The sequence below is a fragment of the Coregonus clupeaformis genome, chromosome 23 (genome assembly GCF_020615455.1).
Source record: "Coregonus clupeaformis isolate EN_2021a chromosome 23, ASM2061545v1, whole genome shotgun sequence".
Taxonomy (NCBI): domain Eukaryota; kingdom Metazoa; phylum Chordata; class Actinopteri; order Salmoniformes; family Salmonidae; genus Coregonus; species Coregonus clupeaformis.
In genome coordinates, this window is record NC_059214.1 from 29364775 (window position 1) to 29379055 (window position 14281).

The 14281-nt window shown below is 43.3% G+C and overlaps 1 protein-coding gene across 1 annotated transcript in view; it reads right to left on the reverse strand.

The window, feature by feature from the left end:
• The window catches only part of LOC121537059 (potassium voltage-gated channel subfamily H member 3), a 204615-nt gene that overhangs the window by 54557 nt on the left and 135777 nt on the right, over positions 1–14281 (reverse strand). Inside the window, exons 2-3 of the mRNA XM_045206626.1 lie at positions 8032–8265; positions 2182–2316 (exon numbers count right to left, since the gene is read on the reverse strand). Coding sequence (XP_045062561.1) covers positions 2182–2316; positions 8032–8265 — 369 coding nt within the window. The remainder of the gene's footprint in view (positions 1–2181; positions 2317–8031; positions 8266–14281) is intronic.

A 14281-nucleotide genomic window follows, 5' to 3' on the forward strand; every position in this document is an offset into this window, starting at 1 on the left:
CCTTTAATGAATTATTTTGTATACATTTTATTTTATTTGACACATTTAACCTGTTAAACGCTGAGCGGTTGTTTTGGGCCCTGAACAGGGCTCTGTGAGTTTGGGGGGTCACCCCCAAAAGAAGATTAATCAGAAAATAGAAAGTGACATATCATTTGAAAGCTACAGGCCTTGGCAATGTCATAAGAAGTTTGAAGCTTCACCACCTGTCTGTGTCTTATTTCCAAAAAACAAACTCCATAACTTGAAAGCCCTGATTGGTAGGGTCATTTTAAGATGATATGCTTGAAAATCCGTGCAGCTATTTTGGCACAGTGACTCACTACCCAAACCAGACACAACTGGTTTCATGTGGCCAAGAGACGTCATGTTCCAAGTTGAAACCCCGACTAGCCAGGGGCTCTAAGTGACCGCTTATGTCGCTTATGCCTGGAGCCGGCCCTGAGGACACCTGTACTGCCACGAGGGTCCACACAAAATGTAATGTTCTCATTCCCTAGAGTAGTAGATAGGGATTGTATGGAAATGTCAAAACTATTTTCAGAGTTTAAACCAACCAGACAGAATAGCCAAGTCTCCCTCCCTCCCTCCCTCCCTCCCTCCCTCCAGTGTTACACACTAATTCTTATAACAGTGTAAAACATGTATGCTGATGAAGCTCTTTAAAGGTTACAGTCATTACATCTTCGTGATAAATCACTGAACAAAAAACATGAACACCTCTCTCTCTCCCTCCATCCCTCCCTCTATCCCTTCCTCCATGCCTATTTGTCTACTCTTTATCCCATGGTGTCATTTCACTCTGTAATTCACAGTGAAAAAATGTAATAATCCTGTGTGGTGTCTGGGTCAAAACTGAAGCTGAAAAAAGCAGAATAAAGCTGTGTCCTCTGTAGCCAAATAAGATTTGCATCATAACAGTCACAGAGAGTGGCAATGTCAGAGTTTCTCTCTTTCCCTGTCTCTGTCTCTCTGTCTCTCTTTCATTTTAGTCATTTAGCAGACGCTCTTATCCAGAGCGACTTACAGTTAGTGAGTGCATACATAATAATTTTTTTTCATACTGGCCCCCCGTGGGAATCAAACCCACAACCCTGGCGTTGCAAACGGCATGCTCTACCAACTGAGCTACATCCCTGCCGGCCATTCCCTCCCCTACCCTGGACGAATTGTGCGCCGCCCAATGGGTCTCCCGGTCGCGGCCTGATACGACAGAGCCTGGATTCGAACCAGGATCTCTAGTGGCACAGCTAGCACTGCGATGCAGTGCCTTAGACCACTGCGCCACTCTTTCCCTGTCTCTGGCTCTCTCTCTCTGTTTCTCTCTGTCTCTCTCTCTTTCCCTGTCTCTGTCTCTCTCTCGCTCTGTTTCTCTCTGTCTCTCTCTCTTTCCCTGTCTCTGTCTCTCTCTCGCTCTGTTTCTCTCTGTCTCTCTCTCTTTCCCTGTCTCTGTCTCTCTCTCTGTTTCTCTCTGTCTCTCTCTCTTTCCCTGTCTCTGTCTCTCTCTCGCTCTGTTTCTCTCTGTCTCTGTCTCTCTCTCGCTCTGTTTCTCTCTCTCTCTCTCTCTCTCTCTCTCTCTCTCTCTCTCTCTCTCTCTCTCTCTCTCTCTCTCTCTCTCTTTCTCTCTTTCTCTCACTCTCTATCTCGTCTCTCTACTCCCTCCCAAATTAACCCAGGTTAATTCTGACTTTAACCCATGTTAACTCAGAATCTAAGTCAAGTTAATTCAGAGTCTAACCCAGGTTAAATCAGCCTCCACCCCAATTTTAACTCACCAGTCTCTAACCCAGGTTAACTTAGCTTCTAACCCAGGGTAACTCACCAGTCTCTGGGAATTGCTCTGGGTCCTGGTCTGTCTGGGTCTTGGTCTAACCCAGTGTAACTCACCAGTCTCTGGGCTTTGCTCTGGGTCCTGGTCTAACCCAGGGTAACCCACCAGTCTCTGGGCCTTGCTCTGGGTCCTGGTCTAACCCAGGGTAACTCACCAGTCTCTGGGCTTTGCTCTGGGTCCTGGTCTAACCCAGGGTAACTCACCAGTCTCTGGGCTTTGCTCTGGGTCCTGGTCTAACCCAGGGTAACTCACCAGTCTCTGGGCCTTGCTCTGGGTCCTGGTCTAACCCAGGGTAACTCACCAGTCTCTAGGCCTTGCTCTGGGTCCTCGTCTAACCCAGGGTAACTCACCAGTCTCTGGGCCTTGCTCTGGGTCCTGGTCCTTCTTGTTGTCAGTGATGTCCTTGTGGGACACCAGAAACAGCACCACCTCTCCCTTCTCATTCTTAATTGGCACGATGTCCAGCAGACACCAGAACTGGGTACCTGGAACACAGAGAGACAGAGATCAGAGACACATACTGGTAGGAAGAGACAGTGAATCAGTTAAATATTTATAGTGGCAGATTGGTACAAAAACAGATACATATAAGGATGATACTGATAATGATGTACACACACACACATCATTTTAATACACACTCCATTCCTCTAGCTAATCAGATCGTCTCCAGCTGTCTACAGAAATTTGAAAAGCTCCTGCCATCCCACTGCCTCCCTATAAAACCCAGCGAACACGCTGATTTAAATTGGAAATATAGAAAAGCTATTTATACTGAATGCTCTAGTCCTAATATGTTACAATATCAGCAAAACCCAGAAAACAACATCTCACTACCTCACTTTATGTGTAGTGTTTGTGTGTGTGCCTTACATTCTGCACCCTGAGTCAAAGCCCAGAGCTCCTCTTTTAGAGAGATATTACTGATGAGATAGAGAGAGTTGCATGCAGGATGTCTTTATTTAATAAAAGCTTTTTCATTTTAGGAAGCGTAGCTCTAATTTGGTCATTCAGAAAGTGAAATGAGCTTGGCATGAAAACAAATAAGCTAAAAAAAACAAATGTACAGCTTTATCTGAGATTGGTCACGAAGCGGACTGGAGAAATAGTTTGCTATTCTCTATTCAATTGATGTCATCCATACTGTATTCATGTACATCCACACAGCACTTCAATCATCCTTTCTTTATCATACTGTATGGAGTGTTGTGCCTGGCAGTGAGAGATGTGTGGCATGCTATATCCTCCCAGTTGTTTGGCAGGCAGGTAGGAGAGTGATAGAAGAGATAATGTGTAGAGGTGTGATGTGAGAAGTGACGGACCCAGGTCATACAGGTCTGTGAGTCTCTCTCCTCACACTGTGACCCGACTACAGATCACGGTTACACTTAATACACCCAACTCTCAGCCAAGGTGAAGGGTTTGACATTGTCTGAAAGCTGTGGTTAAAAACAGGTGTTGATGATGATGGTGATGACGATGATGATGACAACAATGATGGTGATGAAGAAAATGATGATGAAGATTAATATTATTTAATTTGACTAATCAATCTCCATCAACTATATGAAGGAGCATGAATGTGCTGGCAGGCAATATCCAACCTGTTATGATAAGCACAACATTGAGAGTATATTGAGCACCACAGCGTTCAGCATGGATGAGAAGCAGACCTACCAGAAGCACACAGCTGTCCATACACCGATTACATCCTCTACGGACTGAAACCACAGGGAATAACTATTCTCCTTGAATCTAACACAACTGGTCCCTACACTACAAAACCAACTGGCTCACAATACATCCACGTGTACCATGATTTCATTTGATTTGATGCCTCACTAAGTGAATGTGAGGGTTTCTAATCAAATGCGATCAGCAACACTTAACAGCCATCATGAATCTGTGTCTTTGTAGATTTGAACAAGTCAGACCTTTCAGTGCTTCAACTGCCTGAAGAAGACAGATATAGTCGAAACACATTGCGTGCACCATAGCCAATGCATTTGTACCCAATTCATTTGTTTTCTGAGGTTTTGGTTTAGAGTGTATTCATGGTTTAAATCAGATTACACGTGGCAACTTCTATACATTTTATTTATTTTCTTGTATTTTTATATATTTCATACCACTCCACCTGTCTGTCAGTGCTACAACTGGAACATCAAAAACAAGCTTAACAAAGTCACATAACAGTGTGACATGGTGGTGGACATGTTGTGGTTGTTCATAAATGGATATGATCAAGATAAAAGAGCCTCATATTCATAGAGACAGAGTCCTATTACATGGCTGTTATGGTTAACACTGTGTTCTCTTTGTCTCAATTGGGTGTATATTTAGATGAAAGCTGGATTACATGGTGTTCAACATACTGTGTGAATATGGACATGAACTAAAGGATGAGGGACAAGGCTTAAAGAGATTCTCTGGTACTTTTGTAAAAAAAATTGTCAGTAGTTCTGAAAGTAGCTTCACGAGTCAAAAGTGGTCCCCGAAAATTGCACACTACGTCAAATATGTGCAGATACAGTATGTGCACCACGTCATTGCTTTCTCTCTCTCTCGCTCTGCTGAGTGTGCATCTTGCTAGCTGTCACTCAAATGGCGAGGGGCTGAAACTCATTGTCTGAAATTCAAATTGCTAGGGGGCTAGCCCACGTGGGAGAAAATGTAGGTAAAATGGTGCTGCACAGATTCTAGAAAACAGTTGCTTTCAAACTAGGAATTTCGTGGCTAATTGAGATAAGACAGTAATTCTGCTTATAGATTATGCATGTATGAACTACACATTAACACATCCAGCCCAAAGTGGGAGGTTTAAAAAATACTTACTAGTCACCAAAGTTCCGAAGCATGTCTTTAATAACCCTTGAATTGTTCTGGAGGCTCAGGTTGTGTTGTGTTAATACATGGGGATACAGGAGGGATGTGAGAACACAAGCATACACTCTCACACACACACACACACAAACGCTTCTTCTGTTTTTATATGATCTCTTCATCTTTAAACGCTTTCAGTCCCAGGCCTTAATGAAGGAACTCACAAAACTTTACTAAATGTGTTTATTATTTTATTTCCCTGCCCCAGAAGGCTGTAAAATGCAAATGTATGCATATGCAGGGCCAATAATGCTTGAATCAACTTGTATTTGGTATTTGATGTGCTTCTCTTTGTTCAAGGCTTATATCTTCCAGTAACAGCCGTCTAGCTCTCTACCCAGCCAAGCTAGCCTTCTACCTTTCTCATCTAAAACCACTCGGTCTTCTCTTCAATGTCAGTTTTGTCCTTTTGTCCTTCTCCTCAAATATTATCTCTGCTATGGACCAGTTCCTTCTTGCCTCGATCTGTCTCATCAATCTCTCCCACTGGGCACAGACGTCAGTTCATCGCCTAGTTTTGATTTACATTTGGTTGAGTTGTCAACTAACGTGAATTCAGTGTGAAATCAACAAAAAATGTCACCATGTCATTGGATGTCATCACAGACATAGTGTTTTCCTTGATGGCCAAAAAGCTTAATTTTAGACTCATCTGACCAGAGTACCTTCTTCCATATGTTTGAGGAGTCTCCCACATGGCTTTTGGCGAACACCAAATGTGTTTGCTTATTTTTTTCTTAAAGCAATGGCTTTTTTTCTGGCCACTCTTCCGTAAAGCCCAGCTCTGTGGAGTGTGCGGCTTAAAGTGGTCCTATGGACAGATACTCCAATCTCTGCTGTGGAGATTTGCAGCTCCTTCAGGGTTATCTTTAGTCTCTTTGTTGCCTCTCTGATGAATGCCCTCCTTGCCTGGTCCGTGAGTTTTAGTGGGCGGCCCTCTCTTGCCAAGGTTGTTGTGGTGCCATATTCTTTCAATTTTTTTATAATGGATTTAATGGTGCGCCGTGAGATGTTCAAAGTTTCTGATATGTTTTTATAACCCCACCCTGATCTGTACTTCTCCACAACTTTTTCCCTGACCTGTTTGGAGAGCTCCTTGGTCTTCTTGGTGCTGCTTGAATGGTGGTGCCCCTTGCTTAGTGGTGTTGCAGACTCTGAGGCCTTTCAGAACAGGTGTATATATACTGAGATCATGTGACAGATCATGTGACACTTAGATTGCACACAGGTGGACTTTATTTAACTACTTATGTGACTTCTGAAGGTAATTGGTTGCACCAGATCTTACTTAGGGGCTTCATAGCAAAGGGGGTGAATACATATGCACGCACCACTTTTCCGTTATTTATTTGTTGAATTTTTTGAAACAAGTTATTTTTTTCATTTCACTTCACCAATTTGGACTATTTTGTGTATGTCCATTACATGAAATCCAAATAAAAATCCATTCCCAGTCTGAGGTTCTGAGTGCTCTGGAGCAGGTTTTCATCAAGGATCTCTCTGTACTTTGCTCTGTTCATCTTTCCCTTGATCCTGACTAGTCTCCCAGTCACTGCCGCTGAAAAACATCCCCACAGCATGATGCTGCAACCACCATGCTTCACCGTAGGGATGGTGCCAGGTTTCCTCCAGACGTGACGCTTAAAATTCAGGCCAAAGAGTTCAATGTTGGTTTCATCAGACCAGAGAATCTTGTTTCTCATGGTCTGAGAGTCCTTTAGGTGCCTTTTGGCAAACTCCAAGCGGGCTGTCATGTGCCTTTTACTGAGGAGTGGCTTCCGTCTGGCCACTACCATAAAGGCCTGATTGGTGGAGTGCTGCAGAGATGGTTGTCCTTCTGGAAGGTTCTCCCATCTCCACATAGGAACTCTGGCGCTCTGTCAGATCAAGGCCCTTCTCCCCTGTTTGCTCAGTTTGGCAGGGCGGCCAGCTCTAGGAAGAGTCTTAGTGGTTCCAAACTTCTTCCATTTAAGAATGATGGAGGCCACTGTGTTCTTGGGGACCTTCAATACTGCATAATTTTTTGGTACCCTTCCCCAGATCTGTGCCTCGACCCAATCCTGTCTCGGAGCTCAACTGACAATTCCTTCGACCTCATGGCTTGGTTTTTGCTCTGACATGCACTGTCAACTGTGGGACCTTATATAGACAGGTGTGTGCCTTTCAAAATCATGTCCAATCAATTGAATTTACCACAGGTGGACTCCAATCAAGTTGTAGAAACATCTCAAGGAAGATCAATGGAAACAAGATGCACCTGAGCTCAATTTTGAGTCTCATAGCAAAGGGTCTGAATACTTGTGTAAATAACGTATTTCTGTTTTAATTTTTTATAAATTTGCTTTGTCATTATGGGGTATTGTGTGTAGATTGATGAGGACATTTATTTAATTTGATCCATTTTAGAATAAGGCTGTAACATAACAAGATGTGGAAAAAGTCAAGGGGTCTCAATACTTTCTGAATGCCCTGTATCCTCCTACTTTGAAGGGGTAAGCAGGGTAGGCTTTAGTCTAGACGATACTATCTGTCAATCAGGGCTGTGTATGTAAATATATTTCATTTTTTATCAACACGCCCACACGATCAGACTGAACATTTAAATGTCAAAAGGAGGCTCAGGGAAATAATTTTGAAATAAACACACATAGTGATTTATTAGACATAGAGTGATGATTTAAAAATAAAATGTAAAAGACTGCCTGGGGGCTTTAATCGCCGTTTATACCTGGTTCTAACAAGTGTCCTTTTTTCCTGATCCACATTCTGATTTATACCCACATTTTTTGGCAGGTTTAGATTATTAAAAGATGCATTGTGATCTGATTACCATCAGATCTTCCTGACCACCTCTGGAGGTAGTCAGATGTGTTGTGTCTGGATATCTTACAAGTGTAGACGGATCTGGACAGTGAAACCATTTAAATCATCATTATTCCACCCGCTAAAATAATTGACAGGTGTCACCATTGACTTATGGCATCAATATGTGTCTTAAAATAAATAAATACATATAATAATTTGCATACATGGAGGGACCATGATATTTGGTCACAATGCGGATACAGTGGACAGATAAGAGACATTTTACTACCATGTGTAGATGCAATGGCTACAATGTGGGCACAATCATAATGTGGATAAGATCAGGACAAAGAACGCATGCTAGCACCAGGTATAAACGAGGCTTGAGTCTGTAGAACACCAGCTCGGTCTCTCTGTCTCTCTGGGTGGTCTGAAATGGCCCCCTATTTCCTATGTAGTGCACTAGTTTTGACCAGAGCCCTAGGGGCACCCCCTGTCTCTGAGTCTCTCACCTCCCTTCTTGTAGAACAGCAGCTCACTCTTAAATTCCCCCCTGTCGTCCAACGCCCCCTGGATCTTCGCCGTCAGCTGGTCGCTGGTCTCTGGCCCGTACAGGAAATGACACGCGCAGCTCTTCTGCATCAGTTCGGCGCGGGCGTAGCCGGTCAGCTCACAGAAGCCATCAGAACAGTAGACTATGGGGTAGAGGGACTGTACCTGGGCGTTACCCAGGACAAAGTTACTGTCTGTAGTAGAGGGGGGAGAGAGAGGGAGGGGAGGAATAGAGGGAGGGAGAGGGAGGTCGAGGGAGAGAGAGGTGAAGAGGGAAGGAGAAAGAAGAGAGAGTGGGGGTTATAAAACTGAGAAGATGACACAAGGGACATGTTGTATAGCTCTGAAATGATTCATTATCAGCCCGGCTCATTTGAGTTTCAGGTTCATTTTCATTCCAACAACTTTTGTCTTCGTAAGCAGCAGGGAATCATTAGCCTCGTATTGGGACATCATTGTGCTCCAGGAAAACCAAGAGAAAGAGCTGTGGCAGCAACCCATAACTACAGACAGACTGAGTAAGAGAGACATGAGGGGATGGCCCAATATACTGTAGACAGACATGCCAAAATGTCCTGTTTTCTCATTAGAGTTTCATGTAAAAGCCAGAACAGATTTGGTTTTCTGTCACTAACAATGCCTCATGCGGGGACAAACATGCCCCGACTTGAACCTCCATTTGTTGTGTTGATGTGTCTGGTCTCTTATTGTGGAGATGCGGGAGAGGGAGTGTGTGTGTGTGTGTGTTTCTCTGTCTTTGTATCTGTGAGTGTGTGTGTGTGTGTATGTCTAGTTTCACGCTCTGAATCCTGTGTGCCTGTCTCTTTGTGTGTGTGTGTTAGGTTGAATAGAACATTTGATCTGTCCCTTCTCTATTCTAGTCACCTTTTCAATTGGAGCCCGCGGCAATCGAGATGGACAAATATTCCCCTTGAGTGTTTATTGCTTTCTGCCCGGTTATTCATATTGATCCATCAATCGCAGGGCTCCTCTGGGAGCTGCTTGTGTAAATATTTCATGGTGTAATGGTTCTGGAGGGGAGATTGCTGTGTTCTGCTGTGTACTCTATGTGCTGTGTAGATGGTAGATGTTCGATGGAGGCACTCAGTTGATTTGACTGCTGTAATGAAGTGTGGGGAGAAGACTTACTAACTGTAAGTCACTCTGGATAAGAGCGTCTGCTAAATGACTAAAAATGTTTTTAAAAATGTAAAAACGAATCAAATCACTGAGACATGAACATAAATAGGATGTCAACACACCAGACTATGTGTGGGAAGGGGGTGATGATGAATGTATGTGTATGGAGATGGAGAGAGAGTGCGTGTGTGTGTGTGTGTGTGTGTGTGAGAGAGAGTTTGTGCGTGTGTGTGTGAGAGGGACTGAGCAAGATCGAGAGCGAGAAAAAGGAGATGGAAAGTTGCACAGTCAGCTATATAGTCAAAAACTGGAGAGAGGGAGGCATAGTGGACAGTAAAGCATAGCTGGCAGCTCTGATCTGTTGGAGCCAATGAGGTTAGCCCATCCCTCAGTGTAAGCCGGTTGGGGTTGTGTGGTCTCCTCATATCTCCCAGGGTGCATCCAAAATGACACCCTAGAGTGCACTACTTTTGATGTATAGGGGAGGGGAAAAGTAGTCCACTATACAGATAATAGGGTGCCATTTGGGCTCAGTGTGGTTGGAGCATTAGGCCTATATGGGCTGCCTGGGCTAAGACTCCCTGGGGGCACACTGAACACTCACAGCCTCTGGAGGACAGCCAGATGGCCCTCAATGATTTAGCCAGCACAGTACAACACTGATCAGGCAACAAGTCTGTACATGGGAGAGAGAGAGAAACTGTGTGTGTGTGTGTGTGTACACATTTGAGTGTGTAGGGGTAAGTGGAACTGACAGTGATTTAACTACTTTGCAGATATGAAACAAACAAACAATCATAATATCAGTCAAAAATATAAAATTCCCAGTTTATGCTACAAGACCAACTTTATAAGAGGTTTTAAAAATAGGTTCTATTTGACTCATCATTCAATGACATACACTAAGGCATTGTTGGCAGAATAGATGGAGGCAGTTCAATGCATGATTAATATAATTCACCAATATATTTCTTGGTAGTCCAAAAAATATTGCAATCAGGTTGTAAATCACAGCTGGCCTGGTACATTGTTTGCTGCCTCCATTCGGGATGCACTGTTTCAGTTTCAATGACTCAATACTTTGGACAAAAACTGAAAAATGTAACTAAGGCTGGGAATGTCAATACAATCAAACTAGCAAGGGCAATGATCACAAGTCAGGCATAACGTAGCTAATAGGCTAGCGTATCTATTTATGTAGCAAGCTAAAAACCCGGAGCCTAACGTTAGCTAGATAGCTAGCTAGCTAGGTGCTAGTAGGATGTCATGTCATGCCATTGGAGGAGTGGGTGAGTGACTGACCTTTTCCCCTCATATTGTTTTTCGGTGGCTATACACAGCTAGAGATGCAGGTGTCATTTGGTTAGCTAGCAAGAACTTCAATGACTGTTATCCAGTTAGCATATATTTTGCGTTCGCAAATGTATTTACTCCGATTTCAGAGCACTGATGAATTTACGAACACGCAACACCTGCTGAATATGACCGGTGTCAGTAAACGTAGGCAAAAAAAGTAATAGTTAATCACGAACGCTCTAGATAACATGTAAACAGCCTAACCAGCTCTGCTACGGCGAGTAAAATGGTCAGAGTGAGGTGTTCTCTCATTTGTGTCTGGAAGTAGCTAGCTAGCAAGCTATCCAACTTTAGCCAGTTAGCTTGGGTGCTTGGTTGGGACAAGCATGCATTGGCAGGCAAGCTGCAGAAGGACGTTTATCAGTGCAATTTTGAAGGCCAACCAGCTGAAAAAGTTTGAGAGGGTTTATCTGTCACGCCCTGGTCTTGAGAGCCCGGTTTTCTTTGGTTGGTTTGGTCAGGGTGTGAATTTCTATGTATAGATTCTATGTTTTCTAGATCTATGTTGGCCGGGTGTGGTTCCCAATCAGAGGCAGCTGTCGATCGTTGTCTCTGATTGGGGATCATACTTAGGTAGCCATTTTGCCTACCTATGTTGTGGGATCTTGACTCTTGTTTGGCTTGTTTTTGTGTAGCCATTGTGAGCTTCACGTTACGTTGCTTTTGTTGTTTTTCGTGTGTTAACTTAGTGAATAAACATGTATGCATTCCACGCTGCACCTTGGTCCAATCCTGTACTCAACGAACGTGACATTATCTAATGTTCCGTTAGATTTTAGCTCATCTTGCTCTGGCTAGCATTAGTTGTTGATCTTGTTGTTATTGATGTGCATAACTGAAGGAGAGAGATTCTACCTTTTCATGGTTGTTTGATCAATAGGACTGTGAAGTTCCCAAATGTAAGAGGACTCCCGTGGTGTTTACATATTTGCAGAAATCCATTCAGGTGTATTTTGTGACATTTGGCGAATGCATTCTAATGATCTAAAGTTGCGCTGTTGCAACTGCCTGTAAACACACAGTCCAGTTCAAAGTGATTGATGGCAGGCCCATGTGGAAAATGTACTGTTTGTATAAAGGCATACTGTAGCTCTGATTGGCTATAGCGCACCAGTCTGTGTAGACTCTGGTCTTGGACAAGACAGATGTTTTTATTAGGTTTTAATTACTGCAGTACCTATTAATTGTCCAAACGCAAGGCCGCTTTCCCACTCTATATTGCTATAGAATTTTCACAAATGCCTTACTATACGTCATTCCCAAACACTCTAAGAATTTATGAAAATGTGAAAAAGACCATATCTAAGTGCTCGCTTATCAGAAAAAGTGTCACATTCTTCCTGGGGGTGTATATGAACAGATTTTAAGAAGATTTCATGTTGCTAAAATGCCGTCAGTTCCACTTTAAGTACTGTTCAAAGTGATCAGCCCGTCAGGGATCAGCCTACTCATCAGTCAATGAGGAAATACATTGCGTTCTCTTAATCATTCTCTTAATCGTTTCCTGGAAAGCTTCCAATTCTCTTCTCACTTCCTTGAAAGCTCATATAACATCTCCTGCTGGTTCAATTCTTCTGGTTCCATTCACTAACTGATGGACGACTGCACAGGAATCAGCTACCTGAGTTTATTGCTAAACAATATATTTCCTTCTTCCAGTGGACAACCTGTGGGTCACAATGTCAACAACATAGCGATACTATGCTATGCTACACTAACAATAATGGCAACTAGGAGAGACCAAAGATTATCTATTATATTGACAAGATAGCAGAGTAACCGTTTTAACAATAGAAATACATGTCCTTAATGACTAAAGGCAGGGGAGATCAGAAATTCAGATAAAAAATTGAGACATTGGTTTCTTTATAAACAATCAGCGTCTACTTGTTTACTTTGATTACGTTTTACAGTTCCCATATTAAAAAGCCAGACCTGCTGATTACATTGATCATCGTCCAGATCTCTCTCTTTTTCTTTCTCTCCTGCTTTTCTCTCTTTCTGATGCCCCCCCCTCTTTCTATCTTTGTCTATTTTTATCTACCTCTATCTCTGTTTCTCTCGCCCCCTCTTTCTATCCCTCTCTCCCTCCCCTCTCTCTCCCGCTTTCTCTCACTCCCTCCCCCTCTCCCTCCATCCCCCTCTCTCTATCTCTCTTCATCTCGCTTGTTCTCTCTACCTCTCCCCCTCTCTCCCTTTCTCTCTAACTCTCCCCTCTCTCTCTCTACCTCTCCCCTCTCGCTCTCTACCCCTCTCTCTCTCTCTCCTCATTACAGACACCTTCGTGTGACAGAGGTTCAGACATGGCTGTACTGGAGTAATTGATGTCTCAAATGTTCCCTGTGATACCGCTCACTGCTCTCTCTCTCCTCTTTACAGACACCTTAGTGTGACAGAGGTTCAGACATGGCTGTACTGGAGTAATTGATGTCTCTAATGTTCCCTGTGATACTGCTCTGTCTCTCCTCTTTATAGACACCTTAGTCTTATAGAGGTTTCAGATATGGCTGTACTGGAGTAATTGATGTCTCTAACGTTCCCTGTGATACCGCTCACTGCTCTGTCTCTCCTCTTTACAGACACCTTAGTGTGACAGAGGTTCAGACATGGCTGTACTGGAGTAATTGGTGTCTCTAACGTTCCCTGTCATACCACTCACTGCTCTGTCTCTCCTCTTTTTGTTCTTGTCTTTTTTTTTCATGAGGGTCTTGTCTCTTACTGTTAGTTCTGAGGGACATGGGAGTTGAGTCACTGTGTGAACTGTCCCTTTTCACTATGCAGAGTGCAAATGAAGCACAATAGTTCAGTGGTCCAGCTATGCCAGAGACTCTGAGCCACCTGTGATGAAACCCATGTTTGTTGGAAAATGTTGTCTATCCCTACTTTGCAATTTGCCTGTACATCCCGAATCAAAGAACCTGCATCTTGTTATTTGTCAGAGCTCCCTTTGCTCTTTGATATAAAGATTGGAGTAGAAGGCCGTTACATCTAAGAGTTGGCTCCTGTGTACAGCCAATCTCTGTGTTTATGTAACCCTAGTCAGGCAGCATTCACCACCTAACCCTGAGGCAAGCCAAGGCCATAATATGAATGTCAATGAGAAAAGCCACCATCCCCAATCTCATCAAATTGTAAATTGAGCGATCCACTTGTGCTCTGGGCAACTGTTGACTGGATGAATGAATACGTATGAACAGTAGCGCCAGTGCAGCGCGGCTCTGAGGTGCTCCTGGCAACAGCCCCCTTAGTATTGTCCAGGCTCTTAAATCAAAGCGCTGTACTTCAGATGGTGACAAGTGAGAAATTAGGTTTTTAAAATGGCAGTTGAAAGGTTGTCATGAGAAACAACAAGGTGGAAAGCCACAGTGTTCTCTTCTTGTTATTCCCTTGATGAGTGTGTGTGGGGGGGGGATGTTTGTGTGAGTGTGTGTGTGTGTGCGTGTGTGTGTGTGTGCGTGCCTGTATTTGTCCAACATTCATAAGTAGGCCTACATGTTAATAATAAACTAATTGCAACACCCCTAGCTAGTTTAGTCTAGACATTAATAATCAGTGTTGGGACAGTGACCCGTGAAGGCCGTGTAAGATTTAAACAGCCAATCAAAATTGGCGAATAAATGAAATAACAGTTTTGAAGCATCCACTTTGCTGCTGCTGGTACAAGCCTGCCCAGAATTACCTATAACCCACGGAATGTTAATCACAACTTAGTTT